Below are 24666 nucleotides of genomic sequence, written 5' to 3' on the forward strand. Positions count from 1 at the left end.
GTTGATCTTTCTTTTATGCCAAAAATCATTAGGTAATTAAGTAAAAATCATGTTCCATGAAGATATTTTGTAAATTTCCTACCGTAAATGTATCAAAACTTAATTTTTGATTAGTAATAGACATTGCTAAGCAACTTTAAAGGTGATTTTCTCAATATTTAGATTTTTTTGCACCCTCAGATTCCCGATTTTCAAACAGTTGTATCTCGGCCAAATATTGTCCTATCCTAACAAACCATATATCAATGGAAAGCTTATTTGTGGAAAACTTAAAATGGAAAACTGAAAGCTTATTCGGCTTTAAGATGATTATAAATCTTCCAAAAAGCTGATCCTTATGATTGGCTTTGTTGTCCAGGGTCACACATACGTGTTATTTGAGGGTGAATCTGGAGCTAGCCGTATGAAAAATAATTTAGCAAAGTCAGCTTGTGTTTCTTTTTTTATTCATGTGAGCCAAGCTGTATTTATCTGATGATCTGATTTGACTTCAGTCATTTGAAATTCTCATCATTTTGTTAAATAAGTGAATAGCAGATTAATAGGAGAGCAGATTAATTTATACTGTAACAATTACTGTAATTATATTACATGTCACAATCTTCAAAAACGTTTTGACCTTCAGTGCATATCAGGAAGTCTGTTTGTCTCCTCTAGATGGCACCTGTTCCACACAGAGCTGCAGAAAACCCTGTTCGTGTGGACAGTCACACAAAAGAGAAGGTGTGCAGTGTTATGAGTCACCGTGAATCATTCCTTACCCAAACAAAAAACACTGCTAACTGAACCGAGATATTACGTGAAGTCTATGTGTAATTAACCTGTAACCTGCATTGTTTTTTCGCCTAGTCATTGATTTACACATTGGTTGTGTGTTGATTATTGGTCAATCACAAAGGTTGTATTAGGGTAAATCTATTTTTTTTATTATTATTATTATGTTTTAGAAATGTAATTTTCATATTCAGTTTAGTTTAAAACAATTTTGATTTACACTTCTGACCCTGTAAGTTACTTGGTGGAACCTTTAATTAAAAAGAACTAAAAATACTTTTCAAAAAGTTTTTAATACAGTGCTGTGAAAGTGATTTCTGTATTTTGGAGTATGGAGCTAATACTTTAAGTTAACAGGTGTGTCACACTACACTTTCATTCATCGACTTCTATTAATATTAATGCAAATGCAGGAGTTTGGTGAACCAATACAAGTTAATACCTTTGTGTCTTATTTACCCCTAAAGTGCTCCATATTGGTACTCTAAAGTTATACATTTTATTAAAGTTATAACCCTATACATATTAATACCTAAATAGTATGTATTTGTAGCTTTTGACAGGTTACCACCCCAGTGACAGCTTTTTTCTGACAGTGCAGGTGCTATGTTGTTATATACCAGATTGATGATTTATGACCTGATCTATGACCCATTGTCACCGTTGATTGACAGCTACCACGTCAAGTATGTCTTATGGTTAGATTTATGACCAGATTTATGGCTATATGACCCCTCTGTTGCCATGACTGACATGACTGGCATGACTGTGGAGTATGCGAGTCATTTGTTTAATCAAAAGATAAAAATAGATCTGACTTTTGATGGAATTTCTGACTGGATTTATGATCTTTTCTCTTTCACCCGGCCATGGCGTTTTTATGGTGTGTTCCTTCTTGGCCTGTTGCTCCTTTCCAGTCACTTTGTTGTTTGTATGCAGCAATGCTGGAATGCTTTGGCAATACAAATGTACAAATATTCTTCATGCCACTAAAACAAAAACTGAAAACTGACACAGATTTAAAGCATTCATCAAGACCATTATCCATCACACTTTCTACATCCTTCTGAAAAGGTGTTATGTTTGGGCATAATCTTTCTATATGACAAAGAGTCTTAAAGGGGTCATCGGATGCTAAGTTCACTTTTACATGTTGTTTGAACATTAATGTGTGCTGGCAGTGTATGTACAAATCTATAATGATAAAAATACATTCAGTGGTTTTTAATTAATCTGTAAAAATAATATCCCCTTTTTCAAATCGAGTCGTTCTCAGATGCCTGTCGTTGTGATTGACAAAATAGTTGATTGATATGAGCATCTTACCTCAGACCCGCATAAATCAGCTGTCACATTTTTAAGAAATGCTTTTTATTTTACCTCAGTAAAAAAAAAAACACACAATTTGTTGAGTCAACTTATTATAATTTGTTACCTGCTGCCTTAAAATTTTAAGTTCAGTCAACTCAAATAAGTATAGTCAACTCAAAATGTTAAGTTGCGCTAAGTGACAACTTAGATATTTGAGTTAAATATCTTACATTTTGGTTTGTTAAACTTAAAAGCTGGGTAAGTTCATGTTAAGTTGAATCAACTCAAATATCTGTTACTTAGTACAACTCAGGGGCGTAGCCACGGGTGTGCCGGTGCCACCCACAGTGGCAGCTGGCACACCTAAAAATAGACGCAGAAATATTTTTTTTTATAATCGTAATAAAAAAAATTTCTCTTTCTTTCTTTCTTACTACTAGCTTTTTTACTTTGTATATGAACAAGCACTTACAAATAATAAATCCTCAAAACTTATATTACACACAACCACATGTTTACGGGATAATTGCCTTTATTTTCATTAAATACAGTTCTTAATACAACATATTTTACTGTTTAAACATCAAGCGTGAACTTTTAAACTGCTTTAGTCCAATTTATGTGTAAATTACTATTATGTGAAAAGGCTTGTCCAGTACTAAATGCAACATGCAATTTCAGTGTCATTATTTATTTATTTATTTATTTTTAATAAATATTTCATAATAAATATTAATAATATCTTGCAGATTGTGCAAGTTGTATGTAAATTCGGCTCAAAAATTACAAGGACGTGAATGCTTTTTACAAGGCGGAATCTAAAATTATGGTAGTATGGCATGAAATCTGGTCATTTTAAAATGTAACTATCTGTAACGTTAGTAATGCAGAGTCTGATTTTTTTGCACATTAATCTGACAATTAATGTGGCACACCCAGTTTTTCTGATGCACACCCAGAGTCTGCAGTTTTCTGGCTACGTTACTGGTACAACTTAATATTTCAAGTTGACTGTACTTAAAATTTTAAGGCAGGTAACCAATTATTTTAAGTTGGCTCAACAAATTGTTTTTAACAGTATAGATAGTATACTGTAAAAGAACAAATATATATTTCACTTAAAACGTGAAGTTAATTACACCCATAATTTTTAAACACATTAAACATTTATACATTTTTGTATCACTGTCTGTTCTTTACAATAGCCTGATGACCAGCATTGTTTCTTCAGGAGTGATCAGTACTTTTCCCACATAAATAGAAAACTCTTTGGATGTGTTTGTGCCAAACACTTTTTTACATCAGAAAACTCTTAAAATTATGACTGAGCTTCACATTTAACAGACCTAGGTTTTAAATGATTTACCTGAGATGTTAAATCTCTGTAATGCTGGGTCTGTAATGCTAAGAGTGAGATGAGGCAGATTCAGATGCGGAGTAGGTTTAAAAACAAAATGGAGATAAACATGGCACAGGTAAACCAGGACACTCCATTAAAAGGGTCAAATCTGGTATTATCTGGGCATGGTCATGTCATGTAATTTCAGGTTTGCTGGATGCATGTGGAAATTACCTGAGCCAAGTTACAGAGAACAGTACATTTCCAGAAAGTCCAGTGTACAAGGACATTTACAGGAATCTGTGAAGTTTCATGGACATATACAGCTGAAACAATGCAGTTTGCTCTAAAAATTATGCCAGTCGAGGAATAAGTGTCTTATCTAGCAAAACAATGTCATTTTCTTTTTAAAAAATTTAAATGTATGTACTTTTTACCTCAAAAAAGTGTGTCATGTCTAGCTCTGTATGTATTCTGTGCATTTCGGTTCAACACATTTAGGGTATGTTTAAAACACTTTAAAATTGTCCTACCGCTGTAGAAGTACCAAACCAGTGTTTACAAAGTGAATGTGCAAAGAAGGTGAAACGCCCTTTACAAAAAAAGGTAAAACAGCAATGTAGGGCGATTTTGAAGTTGGAGGAGAAAATGAGATAGCATTTTTTCGACATACCCTAACTGTCTTGAACGGGACTGCACAGAGTACATGTGCATGACAGAGCTAGACAAGACAAGCATTTGAGGTTAAAAAGTCAGACTGCAGCCGATTACAAACTAACATGTTCTATGCCTGCGTGAGATTTAGCTATCTATATCAGCAGCTTTTAGTAGTATATATTTGTCATTCAAAAGACGAAATCGAAACAAGGATATACGAGGTAAACGCAGACATACGAAACATGAACAATCTTCACTGCTCACACAAGTCCCTAAAATCAATCCAATTCATAAGTTCTCTCTAGAGCAGGCATGGGCAAACTCTGTCCTTGGGCCAGTGTCCCTGCAGAGTTTAGCTCCAACCCTGATCAAACACACCTAAACAAGCTAATCACTAAAAGGCTACAGACAGGTGAGTTTTATCAGAGCTTAACACTGCAGGGATACCAGCCCTCCAGGACTGAGTTTGCCCATGCCTACTCTAGAGTCTGCTCCAGAATCTGCTCCAGAGTGTCAGCTCAATCTAGTGACAACAAGCCTCAATGCCCCATCTGTCCTCTTCTGTCTTCAGCCCCTGAGTACAGCCCTGTTCCAGCCCTTGCCACCTAACTAAGCATATAAAGAAATTAGGGGAAGCATTTAAATAATCCTGTGAATACACTTACAGAAAGCAGAGTCGAATCGTTAATCGAATTGAATCAAATTTTATTGTGAATCATCTCAAATCGAATCGTTCTGAATTTGCAAAAATCATTCTTGAATCTAATCAAAATCCTATGAATCGTGAATCTAATCGATTCACTGTTTACCCTAAAGGTTCATAGCCCTAGTCACCAGTTGAAATCAATCCAGAGTCTGCCACAGTTCAAACCAATTCAGAATCACTCCAGAGTTTGCTCTGATCCATGTTTCAGTGTCAGTTTCAGTCCCTGAGTCTGCTCCAGTGTCGGCTCCAGCCCCTGAGCCCCTGCTCTAGCCTTTGTATTCAGTTCCATTCTAGAGTTCAATCACAAGGCTGCTTCTGCTCCAGAATTCAGTAATGAATTGGCTCCAGTCCCAGAGATCAGTATCAAGGCTGTCACAATCTCCAAGTCTACATGGGAGTCCACTCTAACCCCTGAATCCACATCGGAGCCCACTTGTACTTTTGAAGTAACTCTAAATTTTAATCCCAGTCTCTGAGTCCATACAAGACTTCCACCCAGACCAAAAGACCACACCAGACTGCAGTCTAGTAATGGCTCCAGCCATGACCACGGCCTAGTGACGCAGCTCCAGCCTCTGACCACAGTACAGAGATGCCCTTTGACAGGCTTTGAGTCCAATCCCATCTCAGAACTCAGTCCAGTGTCTACTTTAGCCCCAGAACTCAGCCCAGATAGCATTAGGCTGTCCATAATGGCACTAGCATTTGTGTGTGTCTAGGCAACACGCACATCAGCTCCAGCCCCTGACCAGAGTCCAGGAATGGCTCCAGTACAGTGAATGCTTTAGCCCCTAAGTTTAGTCCAGAGTCCACTCCAGAATGTTCTCCAGGTTCCCATGTAAAGCTCATGAAGGCTAGCTAAACCTCCTTTCCTCTGTACTTCTACATCACTGTCAGGATAACCATCAATAGCCTTCTCTCCACGGTTAGAATGACCAATAGAATCTACTGTCTTCAATGTCCTGGCCATGGTGGCTGACGGAATTTTTCTGTCCTCCTGTCTTCTGTACTCCAAGTTTCTTTGACGCAACCATATAGATTGTTACCGAACTCCCTGTCTGTCCTGATACGACCATAGAGGTCGTTTCTGAATTTACAGTCTGTGTGTCTGTGATCAAGGAGGTAATTCCTACCTGTCTGTCTGAATACAACCACAGAAGTCATTCCTGAGTTTCCTGTCCGTTGGGATGTGACTATGGAGGTCATTGTCAAAGTTGTTGTCTGTCTGTGACCAAAGAAGTCAACCCCGAGTTACTTGGTTGCCCTGAAGTAGCCATGGAGGCCATCCTATGTGCCCTAGTAACTGCCACAGAGCCTGAACAAAATCCTTACATAACGGCTACTGAAACTGATCAAGCTCCCCCCCATCACAGCCTTTAGGGTAGCCCTTGAATTATCTGCTTATCTTCATGTTGCTTTAGGGCTGTTGAAATCAGCCCTCCAGTCTGTCTCAGTTCTGACAGCCTGCCTGGACATGGCCCCTGAGGCCACTGCTAACCTCTCTGTGCTTTGTGTTGCAGTTACTCCAGATCTGCTCTGGTGGTCATCTGTTCCACCGTGGGGATCTTTAGTCCAATCTACACTGCCGTGGTGATCATCTCTTTCACTGCAGGTGGGCCTATTTTGGTGCAAGGTCACACCTTTTGAGAAGGTGAAGTACTGTCACAATCCCCAGTCCTACTTCCTCTGTTTGTGACAGTTTAACTATTATCATCATTTCCTTTTGACCGTAATAAACTGGTAATCGATTTTCTATGGCAAGTAGTCAGTCAGTGTGACAGAGGGAGGACTAAATTTAACCATAATTCTGACCATAAAACTTACTTCACATGGTAGTCTGTCAACAAACAGTAAAAGTAAATCATCAGTCTGACACGATGCATGATAACACTACTAAAACACTGTTTGTTTGGCTCCTACGCTTGTAATATCAATAATACCCCCTTTCCACAAATGAATTTGGAGATATGACTATATTTAGGCATATTTTTGGTATGATAACATGTTTTTAGAACTGTAAAATTCTTAAGAAAATGGATTATCAGCCATTGGTAGCATTTGACACCAATAGACTGATGTGTCAGGCCCAGCCTCATTTACATCCAGCTGGGTTTGAACTCTGTCCCTACCACAATGCTGATTTTAATATCCAAATTAGTCAACTAATTGTTCATTCTTTTGTTAGCCCAAAAGGTGTAGACACAGGCAGTGGAAGAGCAGGTAACAGGAGGCAAAGTGATGGTAAAAATTCGTTTATTGAACATTTGTATTGAATCAGCACATTTTCAACAAGTGCCTTTATACAGAATTATATGTAGTGCATAATTATTTACAACATTAAAGACCTTGACAAGACAATCAGCTGTCCTTTCTGTCTGCCTGTAGCTGTCTTAGGCATCTTACATTACAAACATTTCAGTTTATTGCCCTGGCATATCTTCTTGTCTTCCTTCACCAGGACTATTGCATGTTCTCGCAGGTGATCAGAAACCCTGGATATCTTCTTTTGTTTTCAAGAGTCAGTACTCTCCTAAGCTGTTTGCTATTTCACCTGCTATAAGCTTACTTAATCATCTAGTTGAAGGTCTAGTTAAAAGTAATTTGCATCGTAACCATCATTCCCATGTGTTTCCCTACTTCATTTCTGTTCTGTACAAAAATATTAACCTTAAAATTGTTATGCGTTTCTTGCAGATTGCTCAACGCATAGCCTACTGTGCTTTTGAATACTTTCTCCTATTATTTCCTACTTCTAGTGTAAGAGCAATTCCTGATTTTAATTCAAAACTGTTTATGTTTTTCTTCAAACGGACATATTTGTCAGCGTTAGTGTAGATTGTAATGCATTTTCTATGATGACATACATCAATGACAGATTCTTTCACATTTTTCTTTAAGTTACAGGCTAGGTGATTCAGAGCCAATGTCAAAAGAGTCGGTGTAAGAGGGCAACCTTTTTTAAGCTCTTTATATTGGCCAGTGGTTAGAAGCAGGTTTTCCACAATCCTGAAGTCACGAGGAGGTGATGGATGGATGCGCTTTAGTGAGTTCAAAGATTGTTTTAAAAAATTATTTTTGATTTTTTTGGGCATCCTGGAAATCCTAGCAACAAAGAAGAGTTTAAAACTCATTTTCGTTGGTTTGCTTTTGAATGAGGGCTGAAGAAATTTTTCCAGTCGCCTAACAAGTATTGTGGCAAGTATCATGTACTCTGCTCTAAAACGGTGCCTTCCATTTTCTTCTACACTGTCAGTGAAGTCGTTTGGAATTCCTCCTGTAACCATTTGGTTAAAAAGCTCTTTAAGTTCTTGTGATTTTTGCTCTTTGTTAATCTTAAAGATATCCATATTTTCCCCAAGTGGGGTTTCATATTCTCTAATGGACATTAAAGCTTTCAAAACTTCAGCTTCACAGATTTCACCTGCTCTCCTCTTATAAGGCTTCTTTCTGGACACCATAATTTTGAGGCTACTAGAACATGCTACCAAATCTTTTGAGACAACGGTTGTAGTGTAATCTGGTTTTGGCAAACACAGACTCAGAACTACAGGGAGGTGATCTGAAATATTCTTTTGAACTTGATGAATTTCACAACTCTCAGCAAGCCACACATAATGTCGTGGCATGAAGACCATGTCTAGTCTCGATGCGCCCCTCTGCATTTTCTTCTGACTTGATGGGTTTTTTTTTCTCAGTATGGATGGTTTCCATGGAAAACGAGTAAATGAACGTCTCTTACAACCATTTTTAAGTACCCAGACATCTACAAGCATTAAAGACGAGATGAATTCCTCTAGGTAAGGTCTAAGAGGCTCTGCATGTCCAGTTGGATACTCCCGGTCAAGATCTGTGTTTAGAACCGTATTAAAATCCCCTGCAACTATCAAGACACCTTTGGCAGTCTGAAAAAGATACTCAGAAAGACACTGCAAGACCTTGTGTTCTTTTGCATGGTTATATACATTCACTAGAGTCAAGCATTTACTGTATAATTTGCAGATAAGTACAATGTAGCTGCCTGTGGGGTCTATATCATGTTTTATATACTCAAAAGGCAAATCATTTTTTATCAATATTGCAACACCTTTGCTACGTGGGTGATGAACACTGTAAAATGGTTTCCAACCACCAATGTCTTCAACATGGCTAACATCATTGCTACCTATATGTGTCTCTTGAAGAAATGCAACAGATGCTTGTAGTTCATTCAGCCTTCGACCAATCTTGTTTTTCTTCTGTTCGACATCAGCAGTGTCTCTAATTCCACAAGTGTTCCATGTGACGAGTTTCAAAGTGACATCCATAGTTTCTATATGAAAACTATTAAAAAGAAAATGATTACAGATAGAATATGAAAATATTTTTTTCAATTTTTCAATTTTTAATAAAATCGGCAGAGCAAAGGCTCCATTTAAGTGTGTGGACAATATAGCACAAAGATTATACCAAATTATAAGTCACCTAAAATGTTGTCTAATACATGGAACACTATAAACATAAACAAAAGGCTTTAAAGTTTAAATCCCCTCCTACTATCAAGATTCCACTGGCAATCTGAAAAGATATTACGGACTGTGCAATTACATATTCTCTATTGATCCTTACGACACCAAAATGTAATTAATCCCCTAAAATAATCCTGATTAAACAGGAGTACATTCTTAAAAATAAAGGTGCTTCACAGTGCCATAAAATAACCATAAAGAACTGTTAACATCTGAAGAACCTTTCTGTTTCACAAAAGTTTCTTTGTGGCAAAAGAAGATTCTTCAGAGTATAAAAAGGTAAGAAAGTGATGGTTGACTGAATGGTTGTTTGTGGAACCAAAAGATGTTTCTTCTATGGCATCACTGTGTAGAACCTTTCAAAGCACCTTTATTTTTAAGAGTGTATACACTGAAAAAACTTGTATGGTTTCCTTTTAAACAATTATCTCTCAGAAATTGCTTATAAATTTCACAAATAATTAAAAAGAAACTCAAGCAATATTAAATTACATTTTAAAGACTGAAATAGTATTTACTTGTAAAACAACAATCATTTCTCAACCTAATATACAGTTTGAGTACTGTTAAAAGTACCCACAACATTTTAATGAACAATCAAATACTGCTCTTGAATCTATATTGAAATTCTGCGTACGATATCTCTATTAATGGCCTATATATACACACAATTTTAAACAATATAAAATATATCAAACTCACCTTTCTGAAGTTGGGTGGTTGTAAGAAACGAGAAACCCAAGATTATTTTTTTGAAATATATATGGTGCTGTACTGTCAGTTGTTGATAAGATTGTGTGATGATTCAGCCTTACATATGAGTATGGAAGAGAATAAGCTGCCACTCCTTAAGCAAATTTACATGAGTCATTTAAGCATTGTAAAGTATGATCCCAATAAAAAAATAAAACGTGACTTTGCATCTGTATAGTTTTTCCAGTAAGTAATAAAGACAAATAGAGAAACTGATAGAGAATAAGTTGGATTTAAATGATTTCTCAGACTAAAACCCATTCAAATGTTGCACCTCTAGTTAGTGTGATAACATTGTTATCAAAATAAAGATACTAATAAAGTGGAGTAATTGTAATTTCTTACATAATACAGTTTTTACATTTTACATTTTTTGTTTTGTTGTTGTTTTTATGATTGTTCTACTTCCTTTTTTGTGATTATTGTTTTTATTATTGTTTTTATGATTATTCTACTTCCTTTTATGTAAAGCACTTTTTTTAATTGTACAAGCCATAATTGTAATTACGATGTAAAATTGTGATGCTCAAATTACTTTACTGGATTAAATCAATATAATATAAATACGACTAGATCTAAGATCTGTCTATCTATCTATCTATATACTACCAGTCAAATGTTTTTGAACAGTACGATTTTTAAATGTTTTTAAAGAAGTCTCTTCTGCTCACCAAGCCTGCATTTACTTGATCCAAAGTACAGCAAAAACAGTATAATTTTGAAATGTTTATTTACTATTTAAAGCAACTATTTTCTATTTGAATATATTATAAAATGTAATTTATTCCTGTGATTTCAAAGCTGAATTATTAGCATCATGAGTAGATTTTTTTTTCACTTTTCTTTGAAGAATAGAAAGCTCAGAAGAACATTTAGACCCATCTGAAACAGAAATCTTTTGTTACATTATAAATGTCTCATCATCATTTTTGATCAATTTAGATTTTAAAGCACTCTTGCTAAATAAAAGTATGAATTTCTATAATTTCTTATACTGACTTAAAGCTTTTGAATTGTATACTGTAATGTTACAAAAGCTTTTTATTTCAGATAAATGCTGATCTTTGGATCTTTCTATTCGTCAAATTATGCTGAAAAAATGTACTCAATTGTTTAAAATATTGATGATTATGATGATATATATATATATATATATATATATATATATATATATATATATATATATAGGATCAAATAAATGCAGGCTTGCTGAGCAGGAGACTTCTAAAAATCTTACTGTGCAAAAACTTTTGACTGGTAGTGTATACATACCCCATGGGACTTCTTTTGCATTGGGAACAAAATGAATAAATCTTTCTATTTATTTTCATTAATAACACACAGTTATGCTATTTCTAAGTATTAATAGGCTAAACAACTATTCTTGTTAATTGAATCCTCTAAGAATAAAATAAAAAAGGGAAATTTCCTGAAATATGAAGATGATGGTGCTGCTGGTAATCAGAAGTGTAACAGGCCGCGCGTCCGTAAGCGACTCGACTTATTAGATTGCACCGCATCGATTCCCGTTCCCAGGCCGCTGACAAATTTCCAGATGAGGTAGATCGATAGTCTTGGATTAAATCGAGGAGTAAAATATTGTAATCACCATTTTATATGTACAACGTGATTACATCGCACCCGTGAGGCCGGAAACCGCCATTGCATATTATTAACTGGGGCGCTGCGTGTCTGTGAACGAAGACGACGTGCCCTTACTTTCAGACTGCTCTTCAGACGTCAAGACAGGTATAGACTTTAAGAGATTCTGCTTGTTTGTATTCGACTTGTTTGTATTTAAAAGTCACTTAAAAACGAATTATTTTAACTTTTATCTACCTTGAAAACCTAGCCTACAAGGATGCGTTAAAACAAAACAAAACAAACAAAAAAAATCGAATACTCACACTTTCCTCAAAGCTACAAAACACAAATAATGATGGTTTACAATAACAATGCCAACATTGATATGAAATAAAACACTTTCATACTGTTTTAATAGAAATACAGCATACAGTGACATTTCTCGCTTTCCGCACAACCACATTCATAAACAGACACTACAGTACACAAACTACAGGTCAAGATCTGTTTCTGATATCTCAGATTCAGTTCCTTCTGTCATCCACTGTGACTTTTAAAAAAATAGATTTTAAGAAATCAGTCATGCCCTTGAGTTGCGCTCCTCCTCTTCATTTTCCAGTTTGTAGGCAGGTCTGTAGCGAGTCACACCTCTCTCGTCCACCACTTTAAGAGATGGATTCCTGCATGTGTTATCCATACTGCCTAAAGACGTGTATCTATGAGGAATGGAGATAAAGATAAGCAAACCATAAAGATAATCTCATTTTAATGAGTGGAGACTGATTGTGATAAGAAGGACCTCACCCTTTGTCATACAGAATACAGTAGGGAACATACAGGGTTCTGAGGAACGCCCAGATGTCATGATATGACCACTCCTACAGAAAGAGAAAGATATGGTGGATATGAAGCAAACATTCAGAAGTAACATGGATACAGGGTCACGTTCTGAGAACATGCTGTACTGCTGTGCCTTTTACATAAGCACCACTGATTGGGATGATGGAGTTGCTGTGTAATGATCTTGGAGAGCCTCATTCATCATCATTCACCATCTCTTGGCTGTTTCTGCTGCCAGCTTACATGAGAGTGAGTGGGAGACATGACAGTGATGTACTGACTGCGGAGTCAGTTTAGACACTACAGGAAAGGTGGGAAGATGGGTGAAAACCTTTCAGGTTTTTTTTTTAGCCTGTTTGTATGCGATTATACATGTGTAAACATATGGTTACATAACACAGAATTATAGTATTAAATGTACTATTTAATTTAGAAGTCAATAAAAAAACAAAAAAACAAAGTCTGGGTATTAACACAGATTTCACGAATTGTTTCTATTTCGATTCACTTACATTCTAATTTCATTCAATTCAATTGCAGGGATTCCTTTCAGTTGAAACATTACTATAAAATTAAAAGTTAAAATAAACAATATCAAATTTAATTTCTGTTTGTTTAAAAAAAACATTTGCATTGTAGGGGAAGTTTCAACCTTTTCTAATCCGTTTCGATAGGACGTGTAAACACTTGATCGGATTGAAAACTGAAACTGGAAAGTTCTGCATATGCGCAACAATGGACAATTGGCGTAATGACGTATCGACCCAGAACGAGCTGCTGTTGTTGAATCATTAGTGTCATAAATGAATCATAAGCGAGTCATGAATCATAAGTGTCAGTCTACTTTATTTACTCATCGTCTGTGAAGTGGTGCAGGACAGTAATGCTGTCCCACCAGTCTTTGTCTATCAATCACTGTTCAAAAGTTTGAAGTTAGTAAGAAAACTGTAAGAAAATATTAAGCAGCACAAACATATATTCTCTTCCCCTCACCAGCAGTGGGTTGACCCTCATGTATTCAGGCCAGCCCGGGTCTGTGGGACAGAGGGGTGTCAGTGTGTGCGAGTAAGGGTCGGTCCGTCTCGTTCCCATCAGAACCGCGTGTAAATCCGGCCTCCTCTCCCGAACCTCATGTAGAGCTTGCCGTATATTCCCCTCCACCGAGAACAGCTCCAGGTCATATCTATAGAAGAGAGAGGAAGAGATGTGCCAAATAATTACACCTATGGAGCTTTGATGGACGCTGATGAATTAATGAGGCCTAGATCAGACTGCAGCTGGTTTGTCAAAGGCTGTTACAGCTTACAGATGGCACATCTCCCTTGAAAGTCTCGCTCAGGTGATTTGGTTAAGACGGTTCACTTTCTAACTGGTGCCAGATTCCATATCGTAAGTGGGTAAACAAGCATGACTGGTGATTCTAACATTAGTGTAACAGTCGTAGAACTGCTCAAAGCCTGTCTGGTAAACTTCGCAATTCAGAAATGTTGTCAAAATAATTGTTTGAATCATACATGACTAAATCATATGTTTACATATGCTGTTTTCTGATGCAGAAAAAAAGTTCTGGGAGAAATGCCAGAGGCACCAGTCTGTGATTCACCTACTCTGGAGGAAAAGAAAATGTTTCAGAGATTTGAAACCTCCTACTTTAAAATCATTTTTAAGGCAGTTTGTCTTACCTTTTGATGGTATCCTGCAAAAACCTCTCCATTTCTGGAAAAGGAGAGACAATTCGAATGTACAGAGCTTTCAGTCTGTCTTTACTATCTGGATACCGCCTGAGAAAGAAAAAGAGATAGAGAGAGATTTGGATGTTTATGAAATTTAAGCAAACATTTTCTGCATACATAGACAACAGCAGACCACATGACATCTGCAAACAAATGATGCAGATTTAAGACAACTTTCTAAGCCATTTTTATGCATTAAAGAGCAGGTCATATTGTTTTTCGAAAAATCTCTCTTTTGCGTTTGTAACTTAGCTATCCTTCAAAGGAGAAGTTAACTTTCAAAACAAAAATTTACAGATAATTTACTCGCCCCCTTGTTATCCAGGATGTACATGTCTTTCTTTCTTCAGTCGATAAGAAATTATGTTTCTTGAGGAAAACATTTCAGGAATGTTCTCCATATAGTGGACCTCAATGCCCAAAATGCAGTTCAAATGCAGCTTCAAATGGCTCTAAATGATCCCAGCCGAGGAAGAAGGGTCTTATCTAATGAAACGATCGGCCATTTTTGAAACAAACTGTACAGTCTTGTCTCATCTCTGTGATGTGCATACATAGTCTGTGTAATCTGGGTCAACACAGTTAGGGTACATCAAAAAAAAAAAAAAACCCGTCTCATTTTCTTCTTCAACATCAAAAACGTCCTACATCGCTGTTTTACCTTTTTTTTGTAAAGGCTGTTTGATCTTCTTTGCATGTTCACTTTGTAAACACTGGGTTGGTACTTCTGCAGCAATGTAGGATGATTTTGAAGTTGGGGAAGAAAACAAGATGGGAGGTTTTCGACAAACCATAACTGTATTGACCGTATTAAACTGAAAAAAAAAAAAAAGTTCACACAGACTTAGACAAGACAAGCATTTACAGGTAAAAAGTATATAAATTGTCCATTTTTTTCGAAAACGACAGATTGTTTTGATAGATAAGACCCTTCTTCCTCGGCTGGGACCGTTTAGATCCATTTGAAGCTGCACTGACACTCCATTTTGGAAGTTCAAACTTGGGGGCAGCATTGAAGTCCATTATATGGAGAACATTGCTGAATTTTTTTCCTCAAGAAACAATTTCTTATCAACTGAAGAAAGAAAGAGACAAACATCTTGGATGACAAGGGGGTGAGTAAACTGTTTGTAAATTTTTGCTCTGGAAGTGAACTTCTCCTTTAAAGTAAACATAAAGATATCGTCTCTCAAAAGAGACTCAGAGTCGCCTTAACGCATTGTCAAATTTTTGAATCTTTCGCCTGTTACCGATATACATCACTAGGTAACATATTAGCATAATCTCCGCCTGCTAGGCCTGCAAGATAATTCGTTGGAGCGACAATTAATACACAAAGCTGTAAATCACTGACAAGCTACGCAAAAAAAAAAAAAAAAAAAAAAAATCACACTCATAATCGCAGATAAATCGCATTAGATTATGCACGAGATTTTGCGTAGCTTGTCAGTGATTTACGGCTCTGTGTATTAATTGCCACTCCAGCAGAACTCATGTCATGGAGATTTACTACTAATCACACAACCGGCATTACTGACTAAATGTGCATGATAATTACATGCAATTTATCTTGCAGCCCTACCACCTGCCCATGAAATACGAACAGTCCGACCTGCCTACAAACACTTCCGCTAGTTAGTGCGTTTACATAATTTAGAGAAGACCCTGTGTTGTGCACTGTGAAAGCAAGTTTTTGTTTTCATTGCTGAAAGATGATGATGTGAAGAATCAGTGGTTAAGATTAATTTTTAGTATGATACCACAGTAGGGCTGTGCAAATATTCAGACACGATTATCATGTGTATCTCGCCAACAATGCTGGTTCTGTGATTAGTCATAAATCTCCATCACCTGCTGTCACATGTAACTGCATATACTACAAAGAGTCGTAGTTTACAAGATAAGCTACGCAATATCGTGTTCATCATTGGAGGCGATACATCTCCGATAATGAACGCGATATTGCAGGGCTTGTCAGTGAACTACAGCTCTGTGTAGTGAGTGCTGCTCCATCGGACTGCACGTGATGGAAATGTACGACTAATCACGGAACCAGCATTGCTGATGAGATGTGCGTGATAATCGCATCCGATTATTTGCACAGCCCTTCCACAGCAATACAATTCAAACCTTTTGTTGTGTGTTCAGCATTTTACCAAGGACTCCTTCTCTATGGTCCCCTGAATCAAACCCTTAAAGCTTGCCAATGAAAGATTAGTCCGTTCCTTCTTTACTTGGACCAACAAGTGTCCCTGAACCACAACCTGTAAGTACAATTGATACATTATGTGTACATTTTCAATTGAGTGCTCAAAATATTATTGTTTGATGAAGTGTTTACAGTTTAGCAGCTAAACTTTACCTGTGGGCACGATTTGCTTGCATTCGTGGTAAACAAAATGTTTTTTATGTTATTTTAAGAACGGATTGGAGCACTATATTTTTGTTTTATGTGAAGATGCATGCTTTGTCAATGGTAGCACTTGCTAACTTGCTCAAGTACTCCTCTCTCTACCAAATCATAACAGACTTGGCCAGCTGACCAATCAGAGCAGAGTAGGCTTATGGAAGGGAGTGCTTCAAACTAATTGTTTCGAAATAATTGACAAATGACTTTAATATTAAATGTATATTCTGAGAAAATTACAATGTGTTCTGACCTTAGATGAATTTAAACCTGTTGTAGGGGAATCCAACAAAATATTAGGACACTTACAATATGACCTGCTTTTTAAGGTCTTAAGGTGATTATTAGTGGATGCATGAAATTCTCCATAAATTCACACGTGTCCTAGCAGAATAACCGCAGGTGTAGGAAGTATCATTAACATTATCATTAAGTTTTTCGACATATTCTAACTATATTGACCCGGATTACACAGACTATGCATGCGCATCGCAGAGACGAGACGAGCATTTGAGGTTATAAAGTATATAAATTGTCGATTTGTTTTGAAAATGACAGATTGTTTTGCTAGGTGAGACCCTTCTTCCTCGGCTGGGATCGTTTAGAGCCATTTGAAGCTGCATTTAAACTGCGTTTTGGAACCATTAAAGTCCATTATATGAAGAAAAATCCTGAATTTTTTTCCTCAAGAAACATAACTTCTTACTGACTGAAGAAAGAAAGACAGACATGAACATCTTGGATGACAAGGGGGTGAGTAAATTATCTGTGAATTTTTGACCTGGAAGTGACCTTATCCTTTAAAACACACATATATTTCTGTAATGTTTTTTGGAAGATTTACTTGTGCTACCTAAGGATAGTTAATTTACTCTCTCTTAATTCATTTACTTCATGTCATTCCAAACATATGCCTTTATTTCTTCTGTGAAACACATAAAAGCATTTATTTTGAAAAATGTCTACTTTGTTTTATTCCATTCCATACTATAGAAGTCAATGGCTACCGGTAACTGTGTGGTTACCAACATTCTTGTGTGTTCAACATAAAAAAGAAAATCATACAGGTCTGGAATAACTTAAGGGTGAGTATATAATTGCAGTATTTTCATTTTTGTGTGAACTGTACCATTAAATGTGATTTATTTAGAGCCCAATTGTGTTTTGAGGTCACTGTATATTGGAGGGACATTTAATGTCTAAAAATGAAAAAAAGGATGCTATGCAAAATTAAAATTTTGCTAACTGTAATTTAATTTGGTCCATATGCTCATTCACTGTCAAGACCTTGCCTTTAATTCAGTCTTTCTCACCGTTTCAGAGCAGCATAATATAAATGCAGTAGAGCTGTGCAGTCCTTGCCCCCGTTGAAGCCAACACAGATTTCATTAGTCGAGTATTTATCCAGTGCCATCTCAATGGTCCCCAAAGCTGCAGCTACTTTCTTCCCCAGCACCGTCTCTGTGAGATATTTGGTATATATATGTTTAAACAAGGTTACTCTCAACTGATTTAAATACAGATTTAAACTGGTCAAGATCAAAAACAGACTGTAACTGACAGCAACAACCATGCTTAAAGGGAAAGTTCACCCAAAAAAGACCTTTGTTCATCTTCAGGAACACAAATTAAGATATTTATGCTGAAATTCAAGAGTTTTCTGACCCTGCATACACAGCAACACAACTACTTTTACCTGTTTTCTCTGCACACGAAAAGTATTCTCATAGCTTCATAAAATTAAGGTTGAACCACTGATGTCACATGGACTGTTTTAACAATGTCCTTAATACCTTTCTGGTCTTGAACGTGTCAGTTGCATTGCTGTCTATGTCAGAAAACTCTTGGATTTCAGTTTTGAAGATGAACGAAGGTCTTACAGGTTTGGGACGACATGAGGGTGAGTAATTAATGACAGAATTTTCATTTTTGGGTGAACTATCCCTTTAACTATGGTTAAAACTCACCGCTTTTCGAGAGCGCGTACACCTCTTCAGCTGCGACCGACACCGGGTCAGTGACGAGAGGAACTACAGATCCTTCAGGTAGCTCTTTTATCAGTTGAGTTCTAGCTCGTTCCACCTCTTCCGCACTGTCAGAGTCCAAAACCAATCGGACACGATGATAATTGCTAAGCCAGTCTGGGTACGAGCCCAGAGAGACATGTTTGCCCCAACCAGCCTGCAGTTTCGTTAAACACTGGGCGATGTCAGTTTCATCCGCATCCACAAACACCTCACGGGTGTGAAAGGTGGTACCAGAACCTGAAAACAGATGGGTAAGTCCATTGAAAGACCTTTCCAGCAAAGAGGGGATACCGGGAAATATGTATACGTTGCGGACACTGACAAGAGGGAAGCGATTTCGCTGGCCCGTCTGAGGATCTATGCCAAAATTGAGTTTGGCAGAAACGGGAACCATGGCAAGCTTCATCTGGGCACTGTTGGGAGTGATCGGGCCGAAAAACCCTTCCACTAGCTTTGTCAGTTCAGGGTGAGCATGCAGACCTTCGCCAAATGCCTTAGCAACACTCTCAAAAGTTACATCGTCATGGGTGGGACCAATGCCACCGGATGTGATGAGGTGAGTAACAGAAGAAGAAAGCTGTGCCACTTCTTTAGCAATTACTTCCTGGACATCAGGTACCACCGTGATTCGCTCTACGGTGACGCCAAGCTTACGAAGTCCGCGGCACAGGAAGGCACTGTTAGTGTCGACAGTGTGACCCTGCAATGTAAACATAAACTTTCAATGGTCGGAAAACAGGTATACAAAATCCATATACAGCTCTCGGCAGTCATAAAAATAACAGCATATACAAGATAAGGGTTAATTATGAGTATTATCAACAGCTATTGTAAATTACCTTGAGGATCTCATCTCCTATGATGAGAATAGCTGCTGTGACAGCGGCATCTTTCTGCGTGGTGGATGCATTGCAGTTCTGAGCCATTGGGATGATTTGGGCTCCAATTCTCTGAACCCTCTTAGCTACACTACTAATCCGAGGCAATGCCTGCTGCATTCAGCCGGAAATGATGATACAGGAGAAAGGCAAAGAAAGAAAAAGGAAGAGACAGATGGAGAGGTTCTGTTGGAAACAAGCACAAAAGTCTGAGCAATAAAACTAGTCTTGAATTGACTTAAATCTATAAATTATATTGTTTAATTTCAAGAGCGAATATCAAACATACCAAATATGCAGACAGAAATCAATTTCTCTAGATCTACACTGACGTTCAAAAGATGAATAAAAAGTTGAAAAGAACAGCATTAATTCAAAAGAGAAATATTTTTTAACAATATAAGTCTTTACTAACACTTTTTAACAATTTAACAAGTAAACTCTGAACAGTAGTGTATATTGTTACAAATGTTTTTATATTTTAAATAAATGCTGTTCTTTTTAATGTTTTATTCATCAAAGTGTTTCCAACACTGATAATTAATCAGAATATTTGAATGATTTCCGAAGGATCATGTGACACTGAAGACTGGAGTAATGATGCTGAAAATTCAGCTTTGCATCACAGGAATAAATTCTATTTTGAAGTATGTTAAAATAGAAAACCACTATTTTAAATAGCAATAATATTTCACAATATTATTGTTATTTCTGTATTTTTAATCAAATAAAAGCAGTCTTGATGAGCAGAAAAGACATATTTAAAAAAACATTAAGAACCTTAACTTTAACTTTAATTTAGAAACAACTCACAGAACTTAAGTCTGCATGATTAATTGGAATAAAACCAAAATCGTGATATGGCTTAGTGAAATTATCAAATTGCAAAGGATGCCGTTTATTTAAGTAAATATATGCTCTGAATGTTTCAGAATATAGCACTGTACTGTGCTCATTTACACACAAGCATCCTGTGTTTTCAGTGTCTTAGAGCAGCTTGAATTGAGGCAAATGCCACTCCACACTATCCCCTCTCTGAAAGTTTCTGATTTGTTTATAACACGGGTGCCCAACCCTGTTCCTGGAGATCTACCTTCCTGCAGAGTTAAATTCCAACCCTGATCAAACACACCTGTCTGTAATTATCAAGTGTTCCTTCAGATCCTAATTAGTTGGTCAGTGTGTTTGATCAGGGTTGGAGCTGAACTCTTCAGGAAGGTAGATCTCCAGGACCAGAGTTGAGCACCCCTAGTTTATAACATGCATTTAAAAAAATGCAACATGCACTAACTATCCTCCCTAAACATTTAATAAAAAGCACTTATAAAATGACAACAAAAGAGAAGCTTTAAGCGTCTCTGTGGATTTTCTGTAAAAAAAAAAAAAAAATGCTTGAAAATTAAGAAATGATTCAAAATAAAATATTTTTTTCTTATTATTTTTAGTAAAATACTGCAATGCTTGCTTAACACTGGATTTGTTCATAGTAATTATTATTATTAATATTATTTCCATATGTACACTACCAGTCAAGTTTTTGGACAGTAAGATTTTTAATGCATTTTTTAAAGTCTCTTCTGTTAACCAAGCCAGCATTTATTTGATCCAAAGTACAGCAAAATCAGTAATATTGTGAAATATTTTTTACTGTTTAAAAAAAACTGCTTGATATTTGAAAATATTTTAAAATGTAATTTATTCCGGTAATCAAAGCTAAATTTTCAGCATCATTACTCCAGTCTTCAGTGTCACATGATCCTTCAGAAATCATTCTAATATGCTGATTTGCAAGAAACATTTATTATTATTATTATATCATTAATACTTAAAACAGTCAAGTACATTTTAGGGGTTCTTTGATGAACAGATCCAAAGTTCAGCATTTGTCTGAAATAAAAAGCTTTTTTTATTATGTAACATTATATATGATTTCTGAAGGATAGTGTGAGTGGAGTAATGATGCTAAAAAAATCAGCTTTGAAATCACAGGAATAAGTTACATTTTAACATTTATTCAAACAGAAAACAAGTTCTTTAAAATAGTAAAAATCTTTTAAAATGTTAGCGTTTTTCTGTACGTTGGATGAACTAGCTGAGCAGACTTCTTTAGAAAACATTTAAAAAACCTTACTGTTCAAAAAAACTTTTGACTGGTAGCAAAGAAACTAGTGGCAGTAAGTGCCAGCACAAACTTTAATAACCTTATTGTAGCTGCATAATTGTCCAAGTCCAACTATCTGATCTAAGTTACTAAATAAGCGTTAACTGTTATGAAAAAAGCTGGGCAATTATAGAAACGTATAATTTTGCTTCTCTTACCTGGAATGCTACTGAATCCTGGCTTTAGTCCGGATTTCTTGTCCGACTAAATGCTATTCAATGAACCACTCATTTCATTCAAGACTGTCAGGCAAATCAATGATTACATTAGAGTTGGTCAAAGTTACAGTCACCATGCTCTCAAGGTACTATCACGGTCACATGAACAAAACCCCAAGTGTTCCGCACGCTTGTGCAGTGAAAGCTATAAGAAAGACAGCCGTAAACACTGATACCACCTAAGTAGACTATAAAATACAGATTCGAAATACTACTTTTTAAAAGCTGGACTTTGTAAATATTTACTACCGGACGAGAATTCACCCTAACAACGCTAGTTACATCAGTAAGAACACTTGGTTGCACTCCTCATGTCACGTGACGTCTCTTGGCCATTTGAAGAGAGGAGTTACAGTACTTCCTTCATAAACTAACCAATCAGCGTAAAGAAGGCGGGAACTTCACCGGGAAGTGAAAGCAGACTATTTGCAGATATCTTTAATAAAATGTACAGGTTGATTCAATGTATAGTGTAAATGCTACATTTAATAGTCCGATTGAACAACTGCAAAGCCAGCTTGGTTTTCTTTTACAGCTTTGGGACACAAAAATGTATCTAACGGTTAAATTAGTTCACTGTAATTTTAATACTATGATAAGTGTACCGTTTACTTCAGAAGTCTACAAATACGCACACTATTTAGTGCACTGCAGTGCTGCTGAAAATGCTTGATACTGTACCACTTAGTTACAGCTCTATAACTTTTTTTTTTATCATCAACGTGGGTCGAGCCTCTCGAAATCATCCATGTGCATAGGGAAGCATATGATAATGCTGGATTTGTATTTCCACACCTACCTCAGTTCGCTGCTGTACAGACAGCTTAGGTACAGCTTTTGAATTCAGTCGTCTTTTATTTCCTTTGGCTACACTGAAATCGGATGGTAAAAAATGTTGGCTGCACACCCTCAGTCCACGAATAGACTGAATTGGTGATCCGGTATCTCGATGAAGGGCGACCAGCCACAGGTTCAATCTTTCTGGATCGTGCAGGGGCAGTGTGTGAAAAGTCAAACTTTCTTCTTGCATTGATGCCCATTGACGGAGTCTCAAGGATTTCTCTTGGTTGAAGCATCCGGGATAAGCACACACGCGCACCATTTTGAAAAATCCACCGCCACGCGAAACCAATAAAGTTTGCGTGCACTTTCTTCTCTGTTGTGAATGGAGCTGTTCAGTTTCTAGTCCTCAATCCCGGAAGAGAACTAGCGGATTCGAACCCTGGTGACGGGCGCATTCGAAACAAGCTTCAGAACTTTTGAGAATTCTTTCGAACCAGTGATTTGGAGCGTGTATCGAACTGCTGAAGTCACGTGATGTCAATAAATGAGGCTTCCTTACGCCAGTACTGTTAAGAAACTTTTTAATGGTTCGCCATGTTTCACAAATTTCTGCTGATTTCGATAACACATTTGTATAATATAAAGGAAAGGTTGTAGTTAACAGCCAACCTCTCAATAAAACAAACAAAACAGCCCTACAATTTAATATAATTACACACCTTATACAAACACTTCATATGCAATGCTATTAAATGATTTATTGCACTGATAAATTAAACTGTTAAATTAAAATATTTCCATTTAGCATGTCTGGGTTGAGTTTTTGTTGCATTTACACAGTTTTGACCAGCAGGCGTCACCAGCGTGTGGTGTTTTGAGCGGTTCATTTGGGCTTATGATTCATTTTAGTGATTCGAATCCCTGGTTCGAACACATTCGATCACTGATTTGTTTAGTAGCCATTTTTAAAGGTTATGTCAGTAGGTGGCGACTTGAGGGTGTCTTATTTGATGTATGAGTCTTTGAATCATTCCTGTCAACTATTTATTGAAATGAAGAAACAGGACTTATTATCATTTGTTAAATCAAGCTGATTTCAGAAAGATAAATTTGAGCATTATATGGGTCATTCTATAATCGTGGGTACATCTCATGTCTGGGAAGTATATTTTTAATATATTTTCATCAATATAAAGCCCTGATGCTTAATTTTCCAGTACACAATTATATTTTCCCCAATCACACTACTATATGTTGAAAAAGCCATATCTTTGTTCAAAAATGATGTTCATATCACATACAACCCTGGTAGCTGTCCGATTTTGTAAAGTTGCTCATTCTACTCTGCATTTAAGCATGAAAATTACATCAAATCAAATATTAATTAATTTAAAATTAATTATCAAGACATTTGTGTGCGCTTCAAAAATAATAAGTATTTATTGTGATATAACTTGTTTTATTTGTGTCCGAAAAATCTTTGTCAACTAAGTTACCACTAGAAAACCCCCCCTCAAAAAGGAATGGTTTGTCCCACTCTCATTCTCATATAATTTGCATAGTATTGATGATATTTCCTCTAGAAGCACATGGATGAAACACTAGAAGTTATGTTCTCTCTCTTTCCACTAATATTGGTTAAACTAGCAAACCTGTGTCAAGAGTGGATTAATTGACTGTCAACAGTGTTACACAAGTATTATTAAGTATTAAAACTTATGTCATAAATATATGTTTATGAAAATATATTTCTAGGCATACCATATTCTCAGAAGTTCTAGGCTTCTATGTTGAGTACAGGCCCAAAACACTAAAAATGTCAACTAAGTTACCTGTTGACTGTGTTAACCAGGAAAGGTAACATGGTGGACATTAGCAAACATAAATGGTATTTTATGCACATATTCCTACAGATCACCTTTAGTTATATAGCAATTTATACAATATATATTGTTTCAAAAAAGGTCATGTTTTGTTCTAATTTTAGAAT

At 36.4% G+C, this 24666-nt stretch overlaps 1 protein-coding gene across 5 annotated transcripts; it reads right to left on the reverse strand.

Annotated features, from left to right (window-relative positions):
• Positions 1-12013: 12013 nt before the first annotated feature.
• Positions 12014-23304, reverse strand: flad1 (flavin adenine dinucleotide synthetase 1). Of its 5 annotated transcripts, none has more exons than XM_051132110.1 (8): positions 22693-23293; positions 19476-19628; positions 18577-19336; positions 17923-18070; positions 14152-14250; positions 13463-13652; positions 12434-12507; positions 12014-12345 (listed from the first exon to the last, which is right to left on the reverse strand). In XM_051132110.1, the coding sequence occupies exons 1-8, from the start codon at positions 22993-22995 to the stop codon at positions 12210-12212; spliced, it is 1863 nt and encodes a 620-aa protein (XP_050988067.1). In that variant the 5' UTR covers positions 22996-23293; the 3' UTR covers positions 12014-12209. The 5 variants fall into 5 exon arrangements, with proteins under 5 accessions (XP_050988067.1, XP_050988070.1, XP_050988071.1 ...); XM_051132113.1 differs by having other exon boundaries at positions 19476-19700; positions 22693-22814; XM_051132114.1 differs by lacking the exon at positions 22693-23293 and adding an exon at positions 21834-22635.
• Positions 23305-24666: the final 1362 nt, after the last annotated feature.

This window comes from Labeo rohita, chromosome 16, assembly GCF_022985175.1.
Source record: "Labeo rohita strain BAU-BD-2019 chromosome 16, IGBB_LRoh.1.0, whole genome shotgun sequence".
Lineage (NCBI taxonomy): Eukaryota > Metazoa > Chordata > Actinopteri > Cypriniformes > Cyprinidae > Labeo > Labeo rohita.

Coding starts and splice junctions, on each gene's coding strand:
- flad1 (XM_051132110.1), bottom strand. CDS start 22,995: ATGGTGCGCGTGTGTGCTTATCCCGGATGCTTCAACCAAGAGAAATCC. Junction 14,251..17,922: donor TATTATGCTGCTCTGAAACG/GTGAGAAAGACT, acceptor TTTCTTTCTCAG/GCGGTATCCAGATAGTAAAG. Junction 12,346..12,433: donor TGTATTCTGTATGACAAAGG/GTGAGGTCCTTC, acceptor CATTCCTCATAG/ATACACGTCTTTAGGCAGTA.